This window comes from Typopeltis vanoorti, chromosome 7 (assembly GCF_054136105.1).
Source record: "Typopeltis vanoorti isolate ZY-2024b chromosome 7, IOZ_Tvanoo_1.0, whole genome shotgun sequence".
Classification (NCBI taxonomy): Eukaryota; Metazoa; Arthropoda; class Arachnida; order Uropygi; family Thelyphonidae; genus Typopeltis; species Typopeltis vanoorti.
This window is the reverse complement of record NC_143555.1, coordinates 30,307,597-30,334,644: the sequence shown is the minus strand read 5'-3', so window position 1 is coordinate 30,334,644 and position 27,048 is coordinate 30,307,597. Positions and strand designations below refer to the sequence as shown.

The 27,048-nt window shown below is 35.8% G+C and overlaps 2 protein-coding genes across 2 annotated transcripts in view; one reads left to right on the top strand and one right to left on the bottom strand.

Moving 5' to 3' along the window:
• The window catches only part of LOC150104548 (TNF receptor-associated factor 5-like), a 132,973-nt gene extending 118,783 nt beyond the window's left edge, over window positions 1–14,190 (top strand). Inside the window, exon 5 of the mRNA XM_090395762.1 lies at window positions 14,149–14,190. The gene's annotated coding sequence lies outside the window, so the exon portion shown is untranslated. The remainder of the gene's footprint in view (window positions 1–14,148) is intronic.
• LOC150104547 (Ig-like and fibronectin type-III domain-containing protein 1) overlaps window positions 1–27,048 on the bottom strand; it is a 548,674-nt gene that overhangs the window by 24,339 nt on the left and 497,287 nt on the right. The window contains exon 26 of the mRNA XM_090395576.1: window positions 26,198–26,370. Within this exon, the coding sequence (XP_090251702.1) occupies window positions 26,198–26,370 (173 nt within the window). The remainder of the gene's footprint in view (window positions 1–26,197; window positions 26,371–27,048) is intronic.

Below are 27,048 nucleotides of genomic sequence, written 5' to 3'. Positions count from 1 at the left end.
AGCATGGGAATATAACAAAGATCTGTATTTAAGTTTTGTCGATTTGGAAAAGGCATATGACAAGGTGCCAAGAGAGAAGCTATTCAATACGCTGCAGTTGTATGGTGTCAATGGGGCATTATATCAAGCAATACTTAGTCTTTATTTGAGTTGTGAGTCAGCAGTTAGAATTGAAGGAAGTACAGGAAGATGGTTTAATGTTAAATCTGGTGTGAGACAAGGATGTACATTATCCCCTCTGTTATTCATTATCTATATGGATCACATTATGAAGGAATGTGGTATTAAACATGATATCAAAATTGGAGATGTTAATGTCAGCTCTTTGCTTTATGCGGATGATGTTATACTTCTAAATAAATCCGCTACAAGTCTGCAAGATTCTCTGACTAAATTGAATAGCTGTTGTAATAGATATGGTATGAAGGTCAGCAATAAAATGACAAAGACATTGAAAATGTCAACTGTGTTGTGAATGGAGAACCTGTGGAACAAGTAAAACATTTCAGCTACTTAGGCACAATTTTTACTGAAGATGGTAAACTAAATATAGAAATAGACAACAGAATCAGCAAAGCTGGTATCGTGGGAAGTCAATTGAATAAATTCATATGGAATAAGAAAGAAATTAGTCGGAACACTAAATTAGCTGTATACAAGACTGTGTTCAAACCAATTTTAACTTATGGATCTGAGAGCTGGGTCAGAAGTAAAACACTTGACCAAAGACTAGAGACCGCAGATATGAGAGCCCTGAGAAAGATTAGAGGCCTGAACAGATGGCATCAATGGCAATATCATATTAAAAATGAGGATATTAGGAAAGAACTTGACATTGTCAGCATCCAGGAATGCGTTAGCAGAGCTAATCTCAGATGGTATGGTCACTTAAATAGAATGGGAGAGGAAAGATTAGCAAAACAAGTGTTCTCTGCCAGGTTGGCAGGAAAACGACCCAGAGGAAGACCAAGATATAGGTGGATTGATACGGTACGAAGTGCCTTAGACGATAGAAATATAAGATCTGATAACGTTGGAGTCTTGACAAGTAACAGACTGATTTGGAGGAAAATTGTAGATAGGAAGTTAGTAATGATGTAATTTTTTCATGTAGTACTGTCATATCCTGTACACCCCTTGAGGGTACATGGCAGGAATTTGATGATGATGATGACTTCCATATGTACAAGAGGCAAGCTTCTGCATTTGATCCAATTTGATTTAGATTTGTTGATGGTTTATTTTGCATCTAGAGAAAGAGTTATGTCCATACAAGGTAGAGATGCAAGAGGGAAATGGGGCCAGTGGTTTTGAGGCAGTATAGTGTGAGATAGAGGTGAATAGAATCAAATACTTGGTGGGATGTTGTTATAGACCTGGTAATGTGGATGGTGCTGATAGTGAAATGTATAGTCAAATAAGCCAAGCAAATAAGAAAAGGGTGATCATCAGGGGTGATTTTAATTATGGCAATATAGACTGGAATGAAGAAATAGCAACTGGAAGTAAAGAAAATGAGTTTCTTGAGTTTTTGAGGGATAACTACCTCAGACAGTATGTAACAGAGGGCACAAGAGGATTAAGGGTCTTGGATTTGGTCATCTCATCGGAGGATGTAATTATCAATGAGGTATCAAATCATCCACCAATTGGTGAAAGTGACCATGAGGTGATTACTTGGGTGGTTGCCAGCAGTGCAAGGACACCTGTGAAAAAAGGGTATATGTGGAACTACAAGGGGGGTGATTATGAAGAGCTCAGGAGACAGCTTGCAGGTGTAGCATGAAATGAGGAGTTAGCTGGAAAAGAGATCAATGCAGCTTGGGGGATTTTCAAAAAATATTTAATGGATGCAATGTCTAAATGTATACCACAGGTGAGAAGGTTAAATAAGGTAGGTGTGAGATGGATGAATAAAGAGATTAAGCATGCAATACAGAGAAAAAGGCATTGTGGAGGCAGCATAAGAGAAGTGGAAGTAACCAATTTCATGAGGTCTACAAAGACCAGGCAAGGAGGGTGACTTGGTTGGTGAGAGTAGCTAAAAGAAGTATGAACAGCAGTTAGCTAATGAAGCCAAAAAGAATCCTAGGGAGTTCTTTCGATATGTAGCCAGCAAAAGAAAGAATGACATTGATTGGAGGAAATGGTATTAAGACAGCTGTTGCAGAATGTGTCGTGGAGATACTTAATGAGCAGTTCATAAAGGTCTTTAAATCTTGTGAATGTGACTTCATGGAGAGATTGAGAGCAGTTGATGATGGGGAGGAGAGACTGACTGTAAGTGAGCAAGAGGTGTTTGGGGAGTTGAGTAAACTAGATGTAAATAAGGCTGTGGGACTCGATAATATATCACCGCATATTCTGAAGGAATGTGCCAGAGAGTTGACACCTGCCTTGACATATTTTTTTAATACGAGTCTTGCACTTGGTCAAGTCCCTAAAGAGTGGAAGGAGGGCAAGATTGTGCCACTTCATAAAGGAGGTGATCGAACTCAAGCATCAAACTATAGGCCTATCTGTGTGTCAGGTGTTGTGGTCCAGTTGTTAGAGAAGCTTGTGAGAACTAGGATCCAGAGTTGGGTTGACAACAATGTTATAATCTTTGATGGACTGCATGGATTTGCTAAAGGTAGGTCATGTTTTAGTAATCTACTTACTTATTACAATAAAGTGACTGCTTCCTTGGACAGAGGAGAAGGATACACAGTAATATACTTGGATTTCGCAAAAGCTTTTGATAGAGTACCTCATGATCAGTTGACAGTCAAACTAGAGCAGATGGGGTTGGATATTAGATTAGTGCATTGGATTGGAGACTGGCTATCTGATAGGTATCAACAAGTTGTGTATGGGGGTGCAATATCCAGGAAAAGGAAAGTCACTAGTGGAGTGCCTCAGGGATCTGTTTTGGGGCCATTACTATTTAACTTGTATATTAATGATATTGGCGAAGATTTCGATGGAGATATTCAGTTGTTTGCAGATGATGCAAAGTTGGGACGAACCATAAAGAGTAGTGAAGATGTTGTGGCCTTGCAAGAAGACTTGAATAAATCGAGTGATTGGGCAAGCAAATGGGGATGTGAGTTCAATGTTGCAAAATGTAAGGTTTAAAATTTGGAAAACAAAGATGGGATGCAGAATTTATGCTTGGTGAAAATATATTGTTGGAAGTAGAGGAAATAAGAGATCTGGGAGTGATAGTGGATAAGGATCTAAAATTTAGGGGACACATCGCCAAAATTGTGAAGACAACACAAAGACTTCTGGGAATGATGAGGAGAACACTGACGTGTAGAAGTAGGGAGATTCTTGTTCCATTGTATAAGGCTTTGATTAGGCCACACATGGACTATTGTGCCCAGATTTGGTCACCTGGTTTTCAGAAGGATGAAGAGATGTTGGAAAGGGTCCAAAGTGACTAAGGTAGTTTCTGACCTCTGGAATGTCGAGTATGAGGAAAGATTGAAAAGATGTAATTTGCAGAGTCTAGTGGAGAGAAGGAAGAGGGGGAGATATGATAGAGACCTACAAGTTGGTAAGGGGTTGTTATAAGATCAATGGTGGAGAAATTCTACAGAGAATAGTGGGAGAACCAGAGGTCATCCCTGGAAACTGTATAAAGAGGGTGTGAGTAGGGGAGTGAGAGGCAGGTTTTTTTCGTGCAGAGTTGTGAATGATTGGAATGCCTTGCCTGAGAGTGTGGTGTCTGCAATTAGTTTGAATGTGTTTAAGGCCCGGTATGATGAGATGTGTGTGTGTGAGATAAAAGGACCTCCTAGATGAGGCTTTGACTCCATGAGGTCTTGTTTAATAATAATAATAATAATCTGTTGCACTCTTAAGCTAATTTTTTTTTTTTTTTCTTGTCCTGATTTGGCACTTTGTTAAACTATGGTTTGATTATTAGGTAGGAATTTTGAGTAAGAATGAAGGACTTTATTCCAACAAAAGTAATACCTGTAACTAGTTCAAAGTAAGCATTTAAATAAGACTTTAAGCAATAGGTTGATGGAAAGGAAGAGTAGAAGTCCCAAACTCATCTCACTTGGCACCATTATATTACTCAAGGACACAAGAATGAGAATAGCATGTTACAAAAAAGAACTTGTACCAAATTATGGTTTGACAGACAGACGGCAAAGGTGATTTCTGCAGTTATTTGGAATGGAAAATGGTTAAGAAAAGGGCATGGATGGGAGAGTGGAGAAGGTTACTCTTGTATTCTGATTTGTTGTTGGACATATTATTATTATTACCATTACCCAAGACCCTCATGGAGTCAAAGACTCATCTGGGAGGTCCTTTTATTTTACACAGTTCATCATACCGTGCTTTAAACACACTAAAATTTTTCGCAGATACCACACTCTCAGGCAAGGCATTCCAATCATTCACAACTCTGCATGAAAAAAAAAACCTGCTTTTCACTCTCTTACTCACACCCTCTTTATACAGTTTCCAGGGATGACCTCTGGCTCTCCCCTGATCGCCCACTATTTTCTGTAGAACCTCTCCAGCATTGATCCTATAACAATCCCTTAATAACTGGTAGGTCTCTATCATATCTCCCCTCTTCCTCCTGTCATCAGACTCTGCAAGTTGCATCTTCTCAATCTTTCCTCATACTCGACATTCCAGAGTTTAGAAACTACCTTAGTCAGTCGCTTCTGGACCCTTTCCAACATCTCCTCATCCTTCTGAAAACCAGGTGACCAAATCTGGGCACAATAGTCCATGTGTGACCTAATCAAAGCCTTATACAATGGAACAAGAATCTCCCTACTTCTACAAGTCAGTGTCCTCTGCATCATTCCCAGAAGCCTTTGTGTTCCTTAAATTTCATATCCTTATCCACATCACCCCCAGATCTCTTATTTTCTCCACCTCCGACAATATATCCTCACCAAGTAAAAATTCTGCATCCCATCTTTGTTTTCCAAATTTTAAAGCCTTACATTTTGCAACATTGAACTCGCATCCCCATTCCCGTGTGCAATCACACAATTTATTCAAGTCTTCTTGTAAGGCCACAACATCTTCTCTACTCTTCATGGTTCGTCCCAACTTTGCATCATCTGCAAACAACTGAATATCTCCATCCAAATCTTTATTAATATACAAGTTAAACAGTAATGATCGTTTAAGTGATTTTCCTTTTCTTGGATATTGCTCCCCTATACACAACTTGCTGATACCTATCCGATAGCCAGTTTCCAATAAAATGCACCAATCTAATATCCAACGCCATCCGCTCTAGTTTGACTATCAACTTTTCATACAGTAATCTATCAAAAGCCTTTGCAAAATCTAAGTATATTACTGTGTATCCTTATCCTTCTCCAACAGTCACCTTGTTGCAGAAAGATGAATGCACCATTTAGGAAATTGATCAGTAGATAATGAAGCTTGACGATGTTTTTCAGAATTTGGATAGTGATAAGATGAATGGAATGGAGCATGGAAAAACATTAAATCAGGGAAAGTGAAAAATAGAAGATTCTAGATTTTGGCATTCTTTGGCACAATGACAAATTGCAAAAAAAACAAAGTGCTGTCCTTGTGTCAGAAAGAAATACAAAGAGTGTAGTTTGGATATGTCAGGATGGCTATTATAATGTCATCATTTATGCTGCGAATGCTGATGGAGTGGAAATGTTTTTGTTATTGAAACATGGTTGGCTGTCAGTAATATGCTAATAGGAACATAAATGGAGAGGTATCATGATTTCCATTAGGATAATTGCATTGGAGCTATACCTGTTCAAAGTGGAGATGAAGTAGGAAAAGGGTGATGACAGATTTCAGATAGTATTATATAGTAACTCAGCACTTGTTTAGCAGTAAGCACACAAGTATCGAGATGTCAAATGTGCCTTGGACCAGGGGAAAGTGACCATGATGTAATAATTTGGATGGTGTCCTGTCATATATAAGGGTTTTTGCAGTAATAGATGTATATGAAACTATATGCTATGATTATGGAAACTCTGGAACGAGGAATTAGGTGGAAAGAATATCAGTGCTGTTTGAACATTGGATCAAAAAAAATATATATATTTTTTTTTTGAACAGCAGCATTTGAATGTGTACTACAACAGTTTAGAAGAGTTTAAACAGGGTGAAATGATCCATTTTTAGATGAAAGTGGATGAATGATAAAAATAAGCAGTTGGAAGAAGACATTAAGCTATGTCCCTAATCAGTTATATGAGCAGAATAATGTGCAGGCAAGAAGATGACCCAGTTGTTAAGAAAACAAAATAGTAGTACTGAGTCACTCTGGCAAAGAAAAATCTTAGTTCTTTCACTACATGACTAGATAATATTATATGGAATACGATATTAGCTAAGAGAAATGGTTGGCAGATAAATGTTGTGAATGATATAATACAAGTATTTAATCAGTGATTTCATCCTCATGAGGGGGGGAAAGTATGAAAAGCTTGATTGAAGGTAAAAATGGCAGAATTAAAGAGTAATTGTAGTGAAACAGGAGATGTATATTAGTCTGTGTTACTAAGGAAACAGGATTAAAGTATGTCACATGTTTTTGAGAGAATGTTCTGGGTAGTTAGTTGCATCTTCATGCAAGATTAGTAACACTCTTTCAAAGGAAAGGATTCCAAAGGAGTGGGGAGGGGATGAAAAATATTTCATAAAGAAAGAGAGAGATGCCAAGACACTTGAGGCTTTAAATTACAGGCTGATCCATATGTACTAAGTTGGAGAGGTTGGTAAAAGACAGGATCTGGAAGTGGGTTGATAACAGCCAAGTTCTCTGAAAGTTTGCATAGATTTGTTAGAGAGTAAGTTATATACATCAGTATTTTTAGATTGTGTAAAAGCCTTTAATAGAGTACCACATATCATTTACTTCTGACTGCATCTATCACAGTTTAATTTGGATATCAGATTGGCTATTTAATAGGTAGTAGTAAGTTGTACATGAGGAGAATGGCATCCCGAAAAGCACACATGCCACAGGAATCTGTTTCAGGGCCATTAATATAAGTTAATATTATCAACTTATATTAATGATGTTGAAAGAAATTTAAATGGACACACGAAGGTGTTTGCAGATAACATTTAAGTTGGGAAGAATAACAGATAGTGCATGGCTCTCTAAGAGAATTTGAAGAGACTTGAATGTGCAGGTATATAAGTAGGGCCACCAATTCAGTACTGTGAAGTGTAAGGTTTGAAATTTGGAAAACAGCAGTCAATTTTTGTATAAAAGTAGCCTAATTAAAGATATGTAACATGTCTGTTGTTTTACATGTAAAGGATTAAAACAAGAACTGTCAAGTATGATATATTTTGTAACTGAGGGGGGGGGACATGGAAACCTACAACTATCTCTGATCCAGAGAATTTAATAATATAGTGATACACCATCTTATTATTTGTATGTCCTTGCAGTTAGCTTTGTGGTTACATCCTCCGCAACCATATATCTGGGGAAGGAGCGTCCTGTGTTTGATTCTTGTTGCTGACGCGAGGAATTAAGGATCTTTCTCAGACATAGCCAAGTTAGCCGGTTTTTGGCATGGACAGCAGGATTTTTCTCCAAAGTTTATCTGGGGTTTTTCCTCCCACAAAGCAGACAAACCAGTCTTGAGAACACACCGCTTCACAGACAATTACACATGGTTGAGTGTGAGAGTAACAACCCCACCTTGTAGTGAATTATGAAATGCAAAAATGGGAGGCCAAGACCCTACATGGGGCTGTAGTGCCAAAGATGAAGAATGTGGAAAATACAGGCAGCCCTCAGTTTACAACAGTTCAATTTACGCCGATTCACAATAACACCGGATGCCTGCTCATGCTTTCTTACTAGTGTAGTCTGACTGAGAAAGGACGCTAGCAGGCACTCTAGTGTTTGAGCGTTTACTGAGCTACTACGGCGTATATGTATCAAACCTAGTTTTACTGTTGAATCTACCTAATTGTTCTATTTAATTTTTTTTACATACATATATATATGTATGTATTTAAATTGATAAAGTACATAATTACATACTGTGTCTGATAAAAGAAGTGCAGAAAAGTTAGCAGAACTTGGTGTTAAGACGGCGCAGAAATCAATCACACTTGAAAAGAAGATGGAGGTGATTCGAAGAATGGAAGATGGGCAGACACGTGCTAATGTCTGTAGAAGTATGAACTTACCTCCATCAACTGTTACTACAATTATGAAAAATGCAGATAGAAAAAAATAGTCTGCGCAACAATCTATGGCAGTACTAAATGCAAAACATGTACATTATAGCAGGGGTAAACTTCATGAAAAAATGGAAAAATTATTATCATTATGGGTGGATGACTTGAATCAGAAAAACATTCCTCTGATGCAAGCTTTTTTAACTAAGAAACCAAAAACAATTTTTTGAGGATCTTAAAAAGACAGATGGAGGCAAAGATTGGTTAATGAGATTTAAGTCTCGAAGTAAGTGCCACAGTGTCAAATTATTATTATTACGGTTATCTCCATGGGGTCAGTAGACTCATTGCGAGAGACCCAAACTAGAAAAACAATATCTGTCATATCTCTTCTGGTTACAGGAAAATTCATCGAAAGGCAATTTATCGAAAAGGCAATTCATCAAATGAACAATTCACCAAAAGACAATTCGTCGAAAAAATTCACCGAAAATTTTAAATTTTCGATAATGTTATGGTAAAAGTAATCCATTTAGAACAAAAATTGAACTATGCAGACAGCTTCTTGTACCAACAACTTCTGCTAAGTCATTTAAGTCAGAGAGTTTTTGTAATACAGTACATAATTTGGACACATTATTTCTTTGTCACCCCGAATATAGCCGAACTGAAAACTGGAACGGTTCGACATTTTCTTGTAAAAGTTTCAAATAGCGAATCTGAGTAAAATTCATCCCATAATAATTGCTGTATTGAAGTCGCATATTACTATTAGTAACAATAATGAAGCCCGCATAGTTCAGTCGGTAAAAACGAAGCTGTTTAGTTAGAAAGAGCTGGGTAGTTGGATCCCATTTACGCATGATTTTTTATCAGTCCTGTACTGCTAAAGGTAAGTTAGCAGGCATACTATAGATACGGCTGGGCTTTTCTTCCGGAAACAGGCAAATCAGTCCCATGAACAGACATGAAACAGTTATCGGACAAGAAAGACTATAAGAACCATATTGTTCTATAATTTTTCCCTATGAAAGTAGCATTGTAATCTCTTTATTCACGGTTCAGGTTTTGATCCAAATGGATCAATTTTCTCATAACATTTTCGAACATTTAAAATCTTCGATGAATTGCATTTGCGATGAATTGCCTTTTCGATGAACTTTCCGGATGCCACTCTTCTTAAATTCATTTACAGACGAAGAGCTCACAACTAAGTCAGGCAATGAATTCCACTCATTCACCACCTTCCAGGCAAAATATCTTATTCTGATACCCTTGTTTTAGAGCCACCCTTATGCAAAGGAACCACTTTGCCTAACTTCCACTCCCTAGGGACCATACTAGAGTTCAAACTTAAATTAAATATCCAAGTAAGAGGGGTTGACAATTCATTTGCACATTCATGCAACACCCGAGCTGATATTCCATCTAAGCCTACAGCAGTGTTTGCATTTAAATTTTGCAATATATTAAATACCTCTGATTTCTTAGCTGCAGTTCTCACATTAGTTATTGCTACAGGTACAGAGATATCCTCACTTGGGTGATAGACTTTTGAAAAGTGATCACTCAGTAACTCGACTATTACATCTGATTTTGTCACTTCAATACCGTCAGCTACCCACTAAAGTTATCCTTCCGAAGTCATTCTTCCTTTTACCTGCCACATAGCAGAAGAACTCTTTGGGATTACCCTTGATCTCTTTGGCTAAGGTCTTCTCATAATCTGATTTAGCTTTTCTTACTATGCTGGTAACCTTCCTAGCTTGAGCCTTGTACTGCTCATGGGTGTACTGATCACCTTTCTCCTTGTAAATTCTCCATAACATTTTCTTTTTTTGCAGATCAAGCTTGATACTACTGCTCATCCAACTAATGCCTGCCTTGTTTGACTTCCTGACCATGGGGACACAATCTGATATTGCTTTTCTCAGATACCCACTGATTTTATCCCATGCACTGCTAACATCTTTCCCCTGCCATATGTTCTGCCATGGGATGGCTGCAAGCTACCTCCAAAGCTTGTTATAATTGCCTAACCTATAGTAGCGTATATATCCCTTCTTAACAGAAAAATCCACAGATTTTGCAACCCCCCCAAGTCAATACCACATGATCGCTTTCACCAAATGGAGGTAATGAGGACACCTTACTTATGTATATAACCTCTGAACCAATAATCAGGTCCAACACTCTCACACCACTTGTCCCTTCAGTTATGTGCTGTTTCAAGTAATCATAGAAGATGTATGAACTTCATTTCCTTTTTTACTACGTGATATTTCCTCCTTCCAATTGATATCACCATAATTAAAATCCCCCATAATAATCACTAAACCAGCACTAATTTGCTGATGCATGAATTCAATATCTTCCCCTGTACTCCCTGGCCTATAGCAGCATCCAACTGTATATTTGGTTGCATTGGTCACTATTTTGCACCAGACCGCTTCAAATGAACTCTCATTCATGTGTCTATCATCTTGATATACTACTTTCTTTGGCTGCAACACATCAGCTATCGTCAACAGTACTTCTCCCCCTGTTATATCTTCTCTATCCTCCCTGAAAATACTGTGCCCATCACATTCAATTCCAGTGACCACATCGTCTACTGACAGCCAAGTTTCACTAATGCCTACAACTTTTGGTGAGATTGCACTGACTAATGCCAAAAATGTGGTGAGGTGGCAAGTGCAGATGTTGTGGCAGCAGCTGCTTTTCCTAAAGAATTTCAAGACTGTGTAGAACAAGGAAGTAATCCTCCTGATATCATTTTTAATGTTGATGAGACTGGGCTCTACTAGAAAAAATTGCCATCACGCACCTTCATTTCCTGTGAAGAACGTTCCGCTCCAGGTTTTAAAGCTGCAAAAGATAGCCTTACGCTTTTGTTTGGTGCAAATGTCTCCAGAACTTTGAAGCTTAAACCAATGTTGGTGTACCATTCACAGACACCACGCACCTTCAAGGGTCTAAACGTCATGCTGTCAGTCTATTGGAAATGGAACAAGAAAGCTTGGGTTACACAAGATGTTTTTATAGATTGGTACACAAATTATTTTTGTCCTATCGTGCTTCGCTTCTGTAAAGAAAATGATTTGCCAGCCAAGGTATTGTATGGATAATGCTCCTGGATATCCTCAAAACCTTGTTGAAGTAAGAACACCATTGGATGTCAAGGTTGTTTACATGCCCCCAAACACAACATTGCCTTTGCAGGGGATTATATCAATCTTCAAAGCCTATTACCTCCATATAACATTTATGGAAATGATAAGAGTCTTGGACACTTCAGGAAAAACTATTAAAGACTATTGGCGGTCATTCAATATTTTGAAGGGCATTAACAACATCAAGGCAGCTTGGAACGAAGTGTCAGCAAAGTGTTTAAAAGGAGCATTGTGAAAACTTCTTCCAGCATATATACACGACTTTGAGGAATTAGAGCAAGAGGAGAATGTTATTGAAGACGTTACCAAGCTTGTGTGAGAGGTGGGGATTGGACGATATTACAGCTGAAGATGTGACAGAAGTCTTAGAGAGCCATGATAAACTGCTTTCCAATGAAGACTTAAAAGAATTAGTTGAACAATTAGGTCAACATCCAAAGGAGGAGAAAGAAAACAAAGAAGGTCCTCTGAGAGATATAAAATCGGCCAATTTACAGCATATCCTTGCAAGCATAGAGACATTGACGGATGAACTCTGCGAAATGCACCACGATTGGGAACGGAGTGCGAACGTAAAAAGGAGTGTAATCGCATCTATTTGATCTTGCACTGAACTCCTTAAAGAAAGAAAAAGAAAATCTAGGCAGTTAACACTGGATGCTTTTTTCAAAAAAAATGCAGGCAATCTGAAACCAGGAACTTCAAGATAGAAATATGTAATATCTTTTCGAAGTTTCATATTTTTTGTATATAATTTTGTTTTGTTTTCGTTATTAATAATTTTATTTTAACAAATATATATATGTATGTATGTATTATCAAAGCTTTAAATATAATAATGTTACCCATACTTCATGTGCATATTTTTTGACTGCACGGAACATAACTTTGTACCTCCCATTAAAATTGGATTCATTTTACGCCGATTCGGTTTACGCTTGTGTTTTTAGTAACAGAAGTGAGGCATAAATCGATGGCTGCCTGTATATGGTTTGTGCATTGATCTTGGAATCCCAGGGACTTGATGTGAGTTGGTGAAAGAGAGGGGGTCAGGTATTGAAACAGCATAAGAATTTTAGGATAATTTTTGGTGTACTTTCCCAAATGCAGAAAGCAGTATTTTAAGTTGAAAGTTTTTTCACTTGTTTTCATCCTATCCAAGTGTAAGCAAAACAAAGTTTGTGTATGAAGTAACTTTACGACTGGTCTACTTGTATATAGAGGCTAAAGATTTCACATCAATTGCCTTAGGATCCCATAATGCAATGCAATGCACATATCCTTATGGATATATATAATGATATAATGATATGCAGTATTTTGAGGTTGGGCAGATTTGAAATTTCTACAGAGTTAGCAGATAGGCAAAAAGTTTAATATGAATGGCAAGTGGTAAAATTGGTTAGTACTTATTTTGATGTTTAATGGAGAAAACACAAACATCTGAAGATAATTAAGTAACTAAATTTATTTAGTTAATTAGATTACTAAGCCAATATTTCAGCTTGGTCACCAAGGCATCTTCATCTGAATATAAAAGGTGGGCTCTTAACTGGTGCCTTCTATGGGTGTATTGCATGGCCAGTGCTTGGAACATATTTAAAAAATACTTAAATGATGCAATATTGGAATTTGTCCTTAGAGTTAGAAGAATAAATAGGGCAGGAATGAAATGGATGTCAGTCTTATTAAACAAGTGATTCTGTGGAAGAGATATAGTGTTCATAAGGGTGATGTCCATTATGAAAATTATAAGGAACAGGACAGAAGAGTTGCAATTTGTATGGAAAGCAATGTAGAGACACCATACGTTTCGAAACTTCTTAGCTTTCGATATGTCACTCATTCGACCAATGATTAGCAAATCATTAACTGAAACCCACGCGCAAACGATTCCTTGCACGAGTCAGTCCTGCAGCTACTAAAATATATGCTATTTCTATGCTTTCCTCAGTCCGTGCGGTTAGCCTAGTGGCTATGCACTTCACAACCATCATATGCCTGGGAAAGAAGTGTCCTGGGTTCGATTTCCATCGCCAACATGAGGAGCTTAAGGATCTTTCTCAGACATAGCCAAGTTAGCCGGTCTTGGGCATGGACAGCAGTGTTTTCCTCCCTAGTTTATGTGGGGTTTTTCCTCCTGCAAACCAGCTTCCTGAATGCACATGGACTACAGTCATGAATACATCCCAGCCATATGCCAGTCCTGAGCCTGGATAAAATTGGGGAGGGGGAGAGCAATGGTGAACTATCCTGTAAAAATCTCACCAGGAATACTCTGTGGGCAAAAGCTACAACGTCACCTACGGTGTCGGAAATGATTGAAAAGGGAATATCAGTCGGTATGCTCTCCTCAAAACCAATCGGAAAAATTTGGAATATTCTAATATTTTGAACTGCATTAAAAATTATTTTAATTTTGCGAATGTTTTCAAATAACAGCTTTCTTATAATTTATATTACATTTTTATGTTTATATGGTTGTTATATAATATACAAAGTACGTAGATTTAGATGATGCTAATTCATAATCGGTAATAATTATTTTCTATGGAATAAATTAGAATTGCAAATCATTCAACACATTTTCTTTGATTATTCAATTTTTTTGATTCGGAGGTGTATTATTATTATGACATATTATGGCAAGGTATAATAGATACTGTGAGAATGGCGTATAGTTGTGTGGACATGATGTTTAGGGCCTCCCTCAATGAGTCTAAGGACTCCCTGGAGTCGCCCGTAATAATAATAATAATATTTTCATTTTTTGCAGAGTTAAGGTAGTGCTCAAAGTTAATATAAGTATGTATGAATTCCAGTTCGTGAATGGAGTGGTGAGGTTTCCATTGTGGATCAGTGCTGCCTACAAGTTTGTTCCCCAAAAATGACTTAGAGTTGCCAAAAAGTTTCATCATTGAACTTTGCACATGCTATTTCATCCATACTGACAGTCTCACTACTATTCTACCATTCACTACCATTTTCATTGTTCAGACTAATAGTGAAGATTCGTATCAAATTACAAGAAAGTCTATTGAACAAGTGCAGTTCACATCACTAAGTAGGTTTCTTGCATTTAAAAAAAAAAAAGAAAAACATTTCTTTCAGCATATTTGCAAAACCTCATGAGCAATTTATAAAGAGCAGCTTTTTGCAGTTGGTGTTCAGCTGCTTTGAACAGAGCTGAGTGTAATATTATACTTAACTTTCTATAGGACGTTTCTCATCATTTCTCAGCTCAAAATATAATATAGCAGGAGTAACTCTTGGGCCTATTTCCCAAGAGTTACTCCTGCTGCACAGAACATTTTTCAGAAGTTTGCAAGTCAAAAGATATTTTCTAAAACATGTACTTATTAAAAATATCTACATAAATTTTAGATAAATATATTAATATATAGTATAATTGTAGACACAGTGTGAAAAATATTGTATTTCTATCTTTTATGAATTTGTAATGATAATAATAAATTTGTAATGATAATAATAAAAATCTGAAGTGCCTCAAAAGCTGCAGTGAACAATCACAAGCTGGGATTTTGCCATTGCTGTAATATAGACTAGATTTACTGAGACAAAAATATTGACGATAGCGCATTTCACACTGTTAGGAATTTATGGTAATCCCACATAGTTTTTTGAAGTTCTTTGCTAGTTTCTAATTATATATAGAACTTGTTCCAACAAAAAAAATAAAGCTTGATATTTTGTGACATGGGTGATTTTCTGTTTTCATAATAAACTAGCCACACCACTTTTTATCCATTCAATACTTTACTTTCATCATGTTGGAGGCTTAATGGATTTTTTACAACACTCAAAAAGGATTAAAATAGAATTTAATACTTCCTATATTTCATCCTAGTCATTAGGACATCTATGGGGATTATAAAAACAAACTAATGTAACATGCACACAAATATCATACAATACTAAGCCCAACCATATTTGTGTGCATGTTACATTAATTGTTTTTGTAATCCCCGTAGATGTCCTAGTGACTAGGACGAAATATAGGAAGTATTAAATTCTATTTTAATTCCTTTTTGAGTGTTGTAAAAAATCCATTAAGCCTCCAACATGATGTCCTCACAGCACTTAAGCCTCTACACACGAACTTTACTTTCATGTCGTTGAATCAAATTAGAAATGTGATTTAGTTGCATTTAGCAGCTTACACAAAATAAGCCTTAGCTAATTTCCTGGTGTGGGAGTTCAGCAGGCATATGGAAGTTTCAAGACGAAAGAGAATAATGTAGAATGTGATTAATGCTGGGCAGTCTCCACATATATTCTCCTCAAGTGAAAACTTACTTAATAGTTTAGTATCTTCCTTCTACATTGGGCAGGCATGTTTTACAATGTCTTTAATATATATATATATACTGCATGCTAGTTTATTTGAAGTTAAATTTTATTTGTAAACTGTCTTAATGCTATAGAAAATCTCCAATGAAATTCTGATTTAAGTTATGTATAATTATATATAAATCTTTATTTGCTTTACATGCATTGGTTGGTTTCTACACCTCATGACTGGATTTAGAACAGCTATAACCATATTTTCTGTAACCGAAAATCTGAAATCAGTTGCTAGATACAGTGTTTGATGTTACAGTGAAACTTGGTTTGCTTACCTGTATGCAGCATATGGTTTCTGTGGGAGGGCAGTTATTTTTCATTATACATGATCATTTGCTTTCTAGTTGTTTCAAATTACACCAATTTTCAGAAGGTTGTTGAGAAGGATAAAACAAGTGTGATAGGAAAGGTAGTCAGTGTTTTAGACAGGTATCACAGTGAAGAGCAAGGATTATGAATGATAAGCTGGTGCAAATGTGTGAAGAGAAAGGAGTGCAGTTTTTCATGTACGGAATGAGTTTGAAGGATGAACTGAACTAAATAAGAGTGATGGACCACACTTGAATGGTTTTGGTGTGCATCATTTGCTAAGACTACTGCTGGAAGAGAGAGTAATAAGTTTAGAGAATGAATATAAGCAAGTATGAAGCAATGTGAAAGAACTGGAGAGTAAGGAAGGAGAGATTAAAGTGATGCATATGAATAAAGAAGTGGGTAGCATGAATTACAGAGAATGAGAAAATGAAGGTGCAAGACAAACAGAAAAATGGGAAGACTCAGGGTGAACAGGGAAATGCAGCACGAGAAAGGTTGATGCTCCAAGAAGAAGTGAATGGTAGGGCCTAGAATATAGGGAGAACAGTTGGATTTGAAGTAGGTTGTGGGATGGGTAAGAAATAGCTCAAGGAGGGTATGGAAAAGCCACATCTAAATGTCTCACTTATTCCAACAAAAATTGTTCGAATAAGTGAGACATGGCTGAATAAGGATGATATGAGGACAGGAATAGAGATAGAAGAGTATGATGTTTTTTGTGAAGACAGATAAAAAGGGAGGTGGAGTGCTATAGATGCCAGAAAAAAAAAAAAGGCTATGTCATACAAGGTAGCAATGCAAGAAGGAAATAGTGGCAGTGGTGTTCTTCTTCTTTTTTTTTTTTTTTTGAAGGAGTATGGTGTGAGAAAGAGGTGAATAGAATGAAATACTTAGTCAGATTCTTTCTTTTAAGGTTACACAATGGTCAGCATTCACTATGAAAAATTTATAGAAAAAAAAACGTGTTGTAGTAGTTACTTTACTTTTAATTATGAAAATAACAATCAATGTTTTGAGCTTTGTATCGAGGTCATCACCATGAAAACATACATATGCACAGGCAAAACTGGCGCTAGGGTCTTTGCCGCCTGCATGCAATTTCTATCTAAGCACCCCCCCTGTAACAATCTGGGCATGTGTGGGTCTTTTACAATAATAAAAATTTAAATTATTTGAAATTTCTTAAATAAATTTTGACAGAACAGCGACATGTTGGTTCGCTAAATGTAACAAATCAAAATTAAAATGAATTTTAATTAAAGTTAAAGTTTAAAAAATTCTTCATTTTACAAGTTACTAAATTCTTAGTAACTATTAAAATTTTCATTATTTAAAATTTCAAAAAGTGCATCGTAGAGAGCGGATTGCATTAATATTACTTTCCCATCGCGTTTCTGATGGCTGTTTTAATGTTAATTTTTTTGCGAAATTTAAAAGGATTGCCCAACATTTGTAAGAGAATGAAAAGAAATTATATATTTCTTGAATAATTGCAAAGAAACTAATTGTATCTGCATTCACTTTGGCTGCATCGTTAATGATTAAATTTAGAGTATGAGCAGCACATGGCAATATAAATAAACTTTCAGCACATGGCACATAAAAAGCTCGAGGATTTTTGTTCAAAAGTGGAAAACGGGTTTCATCAAATTTTGGAGCCCATATTTTTCCCTTTCATATTTGCCCCATTGTCATACCCTTGACCTCGCATGTCTTCAATGGGAATGTTCCATTTTTCCAGTTGTTCCATTATTGTTGCACATAAACTATATCCTGTGGAATCTGATATATCTGCAAAACCTAAAAAGTTTTCCTTGATCATGACAATTCCATTGTCACAGGAAACAAAGCGAATAATAAAGGTCATTTGTTCTGTTTTACTTGCATCAGGTGTGCAGTCTAAAATTATGGAATAATATTTAGATTTTTCGAATTAATAACACTGTATCCCTGAGTGCCTTTCCAATATTTCATTTTGACTGTCTTTAATCAAATAGTGTACTCTATTGTTTCGTTTTAGTTCCCTTTTAATATGATTTTCCATAATGGGATCAAACTTTTCGACTAATTTTAAAAAATTGCCGTTATTCCTTTTATATAATTTATCAGATGATCCGAAAAAAGCTAAATTTTGGCTACCAAGGAATTTTATAATTTCAATCAAGCAGTCTAAAACACTCGTCCAATGTTTCTTTTCCATTTCATACATGCTTTGAGTCTGGCAATCAATAGTTGATTTTTAAATTTTTATCAAGTTCCTTCCATTTTAAGAAATTTTTCATGTGAGTTAAACTAGTCTTATGTCTATGTAAAGTTGTACTTGCATTTCTCCAATCATTATAACCTTCTACAAGACTACTTGATTCAGTAGTTGCGAAAAGTTTGCAACAAAAGCAAAAAAACAGAATTTAAAGTTTCGGAATAAATGAGCCATGTTCTTGACACGAGCTCCCCGTTTTCCATTTTTCTATTATAATATTACTTATTATAGATATTATATATCTATTATTACGTGTCGCCAAATTGACGACCATATGTATCTCTGGGGTATATTATATTTTTCTTTTCAACAGGCCCCATTTCAATTAAAATAACTTATCAATTTGTTTTAATTGAAATTTTTCATCGATATTTCCCTATAAACCTGGATCTTCTAAATTTACAGAGACTAACAATGTGTTAGTTTCGTGGTCAACTACAACTAAATCTTCTCCTGTTTTTCACTTAAATCATGCATCTTGTTATCTTATTCAATAGTTGCAATAGTACTTTCATGAAAACTGGATGATGCACACGGTTCTTCAACTCTGATTTCTGATGTATCGAGTTGGTTACAGTCAGCATCAGAATATTTTAATATTTTAACAAATTTATTAAGAGTCGCAGTTTGTTTATTAACATCTGCTTCTTTTGCAGCATGACGCTTATGATTTTGTGCACCGGATAACTTTTTTTAATTTTTGATTCCATTTCTTATTTTATACCCACAAGAAATTATTACACAACACGATGCAGAGATAATAGTCCACACTCCGCTACTGTCAGTAGCCTACTGAGATGCATACCATATGACTGGTTAACTAGCAACAAGTTTTTTTATGAAAATTCGTTTCTGCGCATAAAAATCGTTCACCGTTTCACTTTAGATAGACTGCAGTAGACACAACATCTGCAGGCAAGCATTTAGCCTGCTCTCGCTGCAAAATTGAAAACAGCTGGCTGATCAAAGAGGTGGCAATATACAATTTTGCTGCCTCTAAGAATTTTTTGTTTTTATGATAAAAATTTGGTTTCTTAAAAATGAAGTTATTCTTTTTTCATTCTAATCATTCTACGAATTTTTTGTTTTTATGATAAAAATTTGGTTTTTTAAAAATGAACTTATGAACCATGCCCTGGCGGCGGCACCCGCTTTGTAGCAGCACCTGCATGCCAGCTTCTGCCGGCCCTGTGCACAGGACAGAAGCTACATGACACTACATAGAAGTAAGATAAATCTAAATGCTTTGTGAATCGTTTACCCTATTCAGACCTCTGGTGAAAAAAAACAAAATATATGTTAATTTAAAATTCTTAAAATTCATTTTAAGAATTTTAAAATATAATTTTAAAATTATATTTTAAAATTCATATTTAAATTCATATTAAGTATAATAATATACAGATGATAAAATAAAAAAAATAAAGTTTTGTAGTGGAACTACAGTCCTCTTATCTTATGTTAAGGTTTTCTTGTGTTGGGGTTCTGCCATCATGTTCTGAATGCTATGTAGGTTGCATATGGGTCCTCCAGATTCTTGGAATTACTAATCCATCATTCTGGGATTTGGATGTTTTCAGCATCTCTGAAGCTTTCTTGAACCTTCTTTCAAACCAGGTTTTGGTGCAGTGTAGGGACCTGGTGCCGTTCAGTTGATTCTGTGACATGTTTGAAGTGCACAGTCTGACAGGCCTGTTTTACCATAGTTGAGGAATTTAATGTGGCATTTATGTTCATCTTATCTTATTGGGATGGTGTACCCTGTTTCCCCTATGTAGGATAGGTTGCAGGTGCACTGAATTTTGTAAATCCCTGGGTGGGCAAGGTAGGGAAGAGGATCTTTGGATGAGCTGCATATACTTTTTAATTTTGCAGGAGGTTTCGAAGATTGCCTTAATGTTGTATTTATATACTGTTCTATCTGTTTTTTTTCTGATATTTCCCTAATATATGGCATGGTTATGGCATTCTTGTAATGTTTTTTTACTTTTAATGGTATTATTGTGGAAGATCTTAATAGATGAAAGAACATCGTGTAACTCAGCCACACTGTGTTTCCAGATTATAAATATCATCTATGTATCTCCACCAAAGCTATAGTTTAAGATTTGTAGATAGCAAAAAATCTTTTTCAAAGTTTTCCATGAATAAGTCAGCATGTGGAGGAAATAGAGGGCTTCCGATTGTAAGACCAGATAGTTGTTTGTAGATTTTTCCATTCCACTGGAAATAATTTGAGTTGAGACAATGTCTAAACAGTTATACGTATACTGAAAAAAAAGGGCATTCTCTATTACAGGAGATGAAGAAACACTAAAAGAAGAATTACATTCTTCTCCAACTATTTGTGAGCAATGGATTTTCTAAGAAAATGGTACAAAGAATACTATTTACTATTCCCTACTCCTTCTTCACATCAGATCAATGACATTCACGGTTTCCATCCCTTATATTGGCAAACTTTCTCTCAAAATCATCAATCTCCTGAAATCTCATGATATAAGAGTGGCTTTCATGCCCATTGTTGATTTTTGAATGAAAATATTTTACTAAGAAATATCTCATTCAGAATTTAACAAGAAAAAGAAAAAAACTAAAAGGGGAAATGCTTGTAAATAAGTGAAGATACCAATTTTGTTTAAAGAATTGTACTAATACAAACTTTGTAATATTAATTAAAGGTGAAAGATGTCATTTTTTTTTGTAAAAAGATTATAATGTAAGAAGTTTCTCTATAAAGATATATGTTAGAGCATAATAACGAAGGATCAAAGTCCATTAACGACAAACCTTGGATAAATTGTGTAGCCGATGGCAACTTGCTTACGTGCGAATGGCACGCGCACAATGTATTTCCGGGAAATCGTACAGAAGATAGGAATGAAGTAGTAGCCAGGCACAAAAAAAAAAAGAGGAAGTTTTGGGTGAAAGAGGGCACTAGAGATACGGGGTATAAAGTGAGTTTGTCTGCCCCTGTTCAGGGCTTTTTAGGATTTTTCATCTGGAGTTGCTGGAGAAGTTCTGGTGGAGTCGGAAAGAGTTCCATTTCGAGGTCTAGTCGATAGTGGGCAGCTATTTCTCTGCTGCCTGTTTCATGATGTCGGGCGGAAGGAATAGACGAAGAAATGTTAGGTATCTTTCCGAGTAAGCCTGAAGAAGCTGGCCGCCACATACGTCCACATGGATCGATTCAATCCATGCTGTTTCCAGTCGAGAATGCGATGAAAGGACAAAACAAAGAAGGCCAAACCTAGCCATGAGTTATAATCACCAAGGACGAGATCGAACATTCGGAGGGAAATTATAAAGAAAGGATAGATGGAATAAGTTACAGGAATGTGGTAATGTAAAACCCTTTATGATTCCTTTGTTAACAAAGAATGGAATAATGTGTCTTGGAAGAAACAAGATGTTAGATTATATAACTCTAAACTTGTATGAAGGACTATAGTGAGATTTTAGATACCAGTGTTTAGAACCAAATAGCTGTTTCTTTAATATTTGTCTGAATGAGTAGTAGTTAATTTGCCATAAGGATCGATAGAATTATCAATGTAAATGTTTTAAGAATATGTGTAAGATAGTAAAGATATTTAAAGGATGCTAGCTAGAATTTTGTGTAGTGAAATGAGCCTATTCTTAGATGTGATATGTGAATTACAGTTGATATGTCTAATCTTATAACTTGGGATAACTCTATTCCTATTGAGTGTTTTTTTATTGTAAATGTGTAATCTTTTGAATCTAATAAATGTATCTTGATTATCTTAACCTGTTTTGTGCCTTGATTTGAATCCAATGCACCGCTTGCTAATATTTGAATCTGGGCGGGAGAGAAATATATGACAGAGACCATGACTGCAATCTAAAGGTTTTAAGAGAGATAGATAAAATTGATATAAGGAGTAATTAATAGATTGATTTACTTTGTATATTTTCTGAGGGTTACTTCTTTGTTAAAAGGAATCTCTAACCTAGGGATCTGGCTGGCGTAGCTTGAACAAATAAATATTGCCAGAACCCGATTAGGAGGTAATTCCAGACCGTTATTGCTGAGGATCGGACTCTATTCAGAAGTCAGTCCCTTGTCAATTTATTTAATATGCGTAATCATTCTAAGAATCGGCCAAAATTGTGTGGATAGATATAATTGTGAAAAGGATAAATAAGATAAGTGATATAAGCAGAGAACACACAATATAAATCAAAGAAATGAGTCAGATATAACACTATACAAGTTCTGATATATTCACCTAAGGAAAACAACCCTTTCAATAAACATCCTGGAATTTACAATAATCCATGTTCTTGTGGCCCTACTTACATGGGCAAACATCTAGAAGCTCTGGAAAAAGAGCATATTGGAGATGCCAGTAACAACAGAGAAGACAGCTCAAGCCTGCCATTCCGCTTATCCCACACTCACCACAATATCGAATGGGACAAGAGCCTTCATGCCTTGCATAGAAGATAACTTCAGCACATGCAACATCAAAGCGGCGATGATGGTTCTCTACTCACATGGCACTCTAAACAGAAACCAAGAAATGATATTATGTAAATTATTAGATCTTTTAACACATCAGACTAACTTTTCTGCTAACTAAATTAAGGGGATAAAAAACCTTATTATTTTACAGCCAGTATGACAGCCATACTGGCTGTAAAATAACAAGAGTTTTTTTATCCCCTTAATTTAATTAACTTCGCCAGAAAATATAGCCATTTGGCTTTTCAACTTTTCTGCTAACTATCATGCATATGTGCTGAACAATGACTGACCTATGCTAGCTTCCATGCTGCATGTTTTTTTTTTTTTTTTTTACTTTTGTGTAATGGTTACTACATATTCAGCTTTAGTTATGTAATGGTTCATGTTTACTGCTTATATATATTTGTTCTTCCTAACCCAAAAGAAGCTACTAGCATATGTAGTTAAACTAGTAGATTTAACTGTCTATATATTATGCCTTATTAAAACCCAGTGTTAGTTATCATTTGTCATATTTATTTTTTGATTGAAAAAAATCTGCATACTCATCAAAAGGTTGTCATTATAAATGAGTTATCAGATCTCTCTCCAACTTTTGAGAGTGAGATGTGGTTGCCAGCCATGTGAGGAAAGGGTATATGTGAAACTATAAGGCTGGTGATTATGAGAAGCTCAGGAGACAATTTGCAACTATAGCATGGCATGAGGAGTTGGGTGGAAAGGAGATCAATGCTACTTAGGTGATATTCAAGAACTATCTGAAAGAAGCAATGTTTTAATGTATTCCAAGGGGTCAAAAGGTTAATAAGGTAGATGAAATAGATGAAGATATTAAGCATGCAATACAGAGGAAGAAGGCATTATGGAGGCAACATAACACGAGTAGTAATAATCAATTTCATGAGAAATACAGAGAACAGTATGAGCAGTGGTTAGCTAATGACACCAAAAAAAAAATCCTAGGGAGTTATTATTATTACAGGTTACTGCAAGGAGTCCTTAGGCTCATCGAGGGAGGCCTTAAACATCACGTCAAGAACTATCCAACATTTACACAGTATCTATCATACTTTGCTGTGGCACTCACGACAGACTCTGGCAAACTATTCTACTCATTCACTACACTGAAAGCAAAAAAATATACAGCTAACAAAAATGATATAAGGAGAGCTGTTCCATAGGATACAGTTGAGATATGTAATCAGCAGTTCATAAAAGTCTTTCATTCTTGTGAATTTGACATCATGGAGAGTTTGAGAGCAGTGGATGATGAGAAAGAGAGACTGACTGTGAGTGAGCAAGAGGCATATAGGGAATTCAGCAAACTTGATGTTAATAAGGCTGTGGGACTTTGATATATCACCACATATTTTGAAGGAGTGCCAGGGAGTTGACAGAACTCAAGCATCAAATTATAGCTCCAATCTGTGTGTCAGTTGCTGTAGTTGAAGTGTTGGAGGGGCTAGGAGTGAGAAGCAGGTTTTTTTGCATGGAGAGTTGTGAATGATTGGAATGCAATGCCTGAGTGTAGTGTATGCAAAGAATTTGAATGTATTTACATCACAGTATGACAAAGAGACCATCCTGTGGCGAGTGCTTGACTCCATGGGAGTATTGAGATAATGATAATATAGTACATAACCTCTAATTGTCTATTATTATATTTAGTGATACAGTAAAGCTTTTTCTTAAATGCAAAAAGATGCAATAAAGTTTTTCATGCGCCTGCAGTATGGTGTCTGTTGGGGAGGGATGTTTTTAACTATACAGGGACATTTTAATTCAGCCTTCTTCAAAAATAGGTATAATGAGCAAAATTCTCATGTTTATAAGAAAATATCTGTCTGGTGATCTCCAACAAAATATTAGCATAGACATGACATCATGTACAACTTGTAAAATAATGTAATAATGTAATTGCAATAATTCTAAAATTGTATAGAAATGTGAATTTATGTATTATTATTATTATTACCCAAGACCCCCATGAAGTCAAAGACTCATCTAGGAGGTCCTTTTATCATACACACAGCTCATCATATCATGCTTTAAACACACTCAAATTCTCTGCAGACACCACACTCTCAGGCAAGGCATTACAATCATTCACAACTCTGCATGAAAAACACCTGCTTCTCACACCCTCTTTGTACAGTTTCCAGGGATGACCTCTGGTTCTCCCCTGATCTCCCACTATTTTCTGTAGAACCTCTCCAGCATTGATCCTATAACAACCCCTTAATAACTTGTAGGTCTCTATCATATCTCCCCCTCTTCCTCCTGTCACCAGACTCTGCAAGTTGCATCTTCTCAATCTTTCCTCATACTCGACATTCCAGAGGTTAGAAACTACCTTAGTCAGTCACTTCTGGACCCTTTCCAACATCTCCTCATCCTTCTGAAAACCAGGTGACCAAATCTGGGCACAATAGTCCATGTGTGGCCTAATCAAAGCCTTATACAATGGAACAAGAATCTCCCTACTTCTACACATCAGTGTCCTCTGCATCATTCCCAGAAGCCTTTGTGTTGTCTTCACAATTTTGGCGATGTGTCCCCTAAATTTTAGATCCTTATCCACATCACCCCCAGATCTCTTATTTTCTCCACCTCCAACAATATATCATCACCAAGCATAAATTTTGCATCCCATTTTTGTTTTCCAAATTTTAAAACCTTACATTTTGCAACATTGAACTCACATCTCCATTATTACTATTACTAAAGTAATAGTAATATATATATATATATATATATATATATATATATATAATATAATAGTATATGATAGTAATATATAGTTAAAGTATATATTACTATGTAAAGAAATATTTACACTGTTCATAAGAATCATTACTGAATAAAAAAAAATTCTTAGAAAACAGTGAAATATAAATAAAAACACACAAGCACAACAATTTGTATAAGATGATTTGCTCACTTAGCATTTCATCAGTTAGATGTGTTCATGCCATGCCGAGATGAATCATCTGACTGACAATGATCAAAGGATAAGCTCCTCTCTATGGTTAACCACCAATGCATATAGGTACTATTTATTATTGGTTATCTATATTTTGCAAACAAAACTTTCCCTCTTCCCATAAGTTATTTTAAATTATGCCTATCATAAACGTTACATAACATACATTCCTAAATGAGAAAGAAATAAGTAGCTTTTGTATGGATAATAGATGATGGAATGAATTATGTGAGAGAGTTCAGGCGGTAAATAATTTTGTGTGATATGACTAACTTTGTTGGATATAGTGAACTTCTGTAATGATGACAGTAATACAATTGGAACAATTTAAATTCAAGTTGTCCATCTGCGATTTACAAAATAGCTAAAAATTGCAGTTATATATTTCATAGTAATAAAAAATCATATAAGTAAACTTTACCTTAAGAATAAGATCTTACCTGCATTGTCATAGTATCCTTCATGTATGTTGGATTATCAAATGACACCTGATTTGAATATGTTGATTTTACTTTCACTTTCCAGTAAATAGTTATTGAGACAATTGCCACTAGTATTAAAATTCCAACTACTGTTCCAACAGCAATTTTAACAACAGTATTGTTCTCCTCTCCTATATAAAAACAAAAATGGATCGATTTTATATCAGGTATGAACCATGAGAAGAAAAGACTAACAAAAACTATTCGATCAGTAACTTGCATTCTTCGGCACACATCAGGAATAAAATGTACATTTGACAAAAAAATTGTATTAGCAGATTGATTTCTAAAACATAACCCACCATATATAGAATAGCCATTAAACTGAAAGCGAACATCATGTTGAGAAACAAACATGTACTTGTTGTGTAATGTCTATTATCACCTAGTTCGCTTTTCAGGTCTTTAATGTATGCTGCTCAAAGTTGGTTTAATATCAGACTTTGCATTTCAGAAGTAATTTAGGCACATAGCCATTGAATTCAGTATATGGCACATTTTGTGAGGTGCCAAAGTACCTGATCTCCTGAGCATCCCATCTGGCCAATATATAACAGATGCTGCACATGGAGAAAATTTTATATACAGCTCTCTTAAGTGGTAAATGAGGCTGATTTGGTGTCTGTCGGCATCATGGAGACTGTTGTGGGTGTAAAGACAACTTTCGAATTGTGCTGCTTGAACACATCAGCCATCTTACTGGTGACTTTTTTATGTAAGGTATAGAAATGGCACTTCTGTAGTTTGCAGACTGTATATGTGCTGAAATGTGATGATCTTTGTAATATGATATCTAGGACCATTCCATT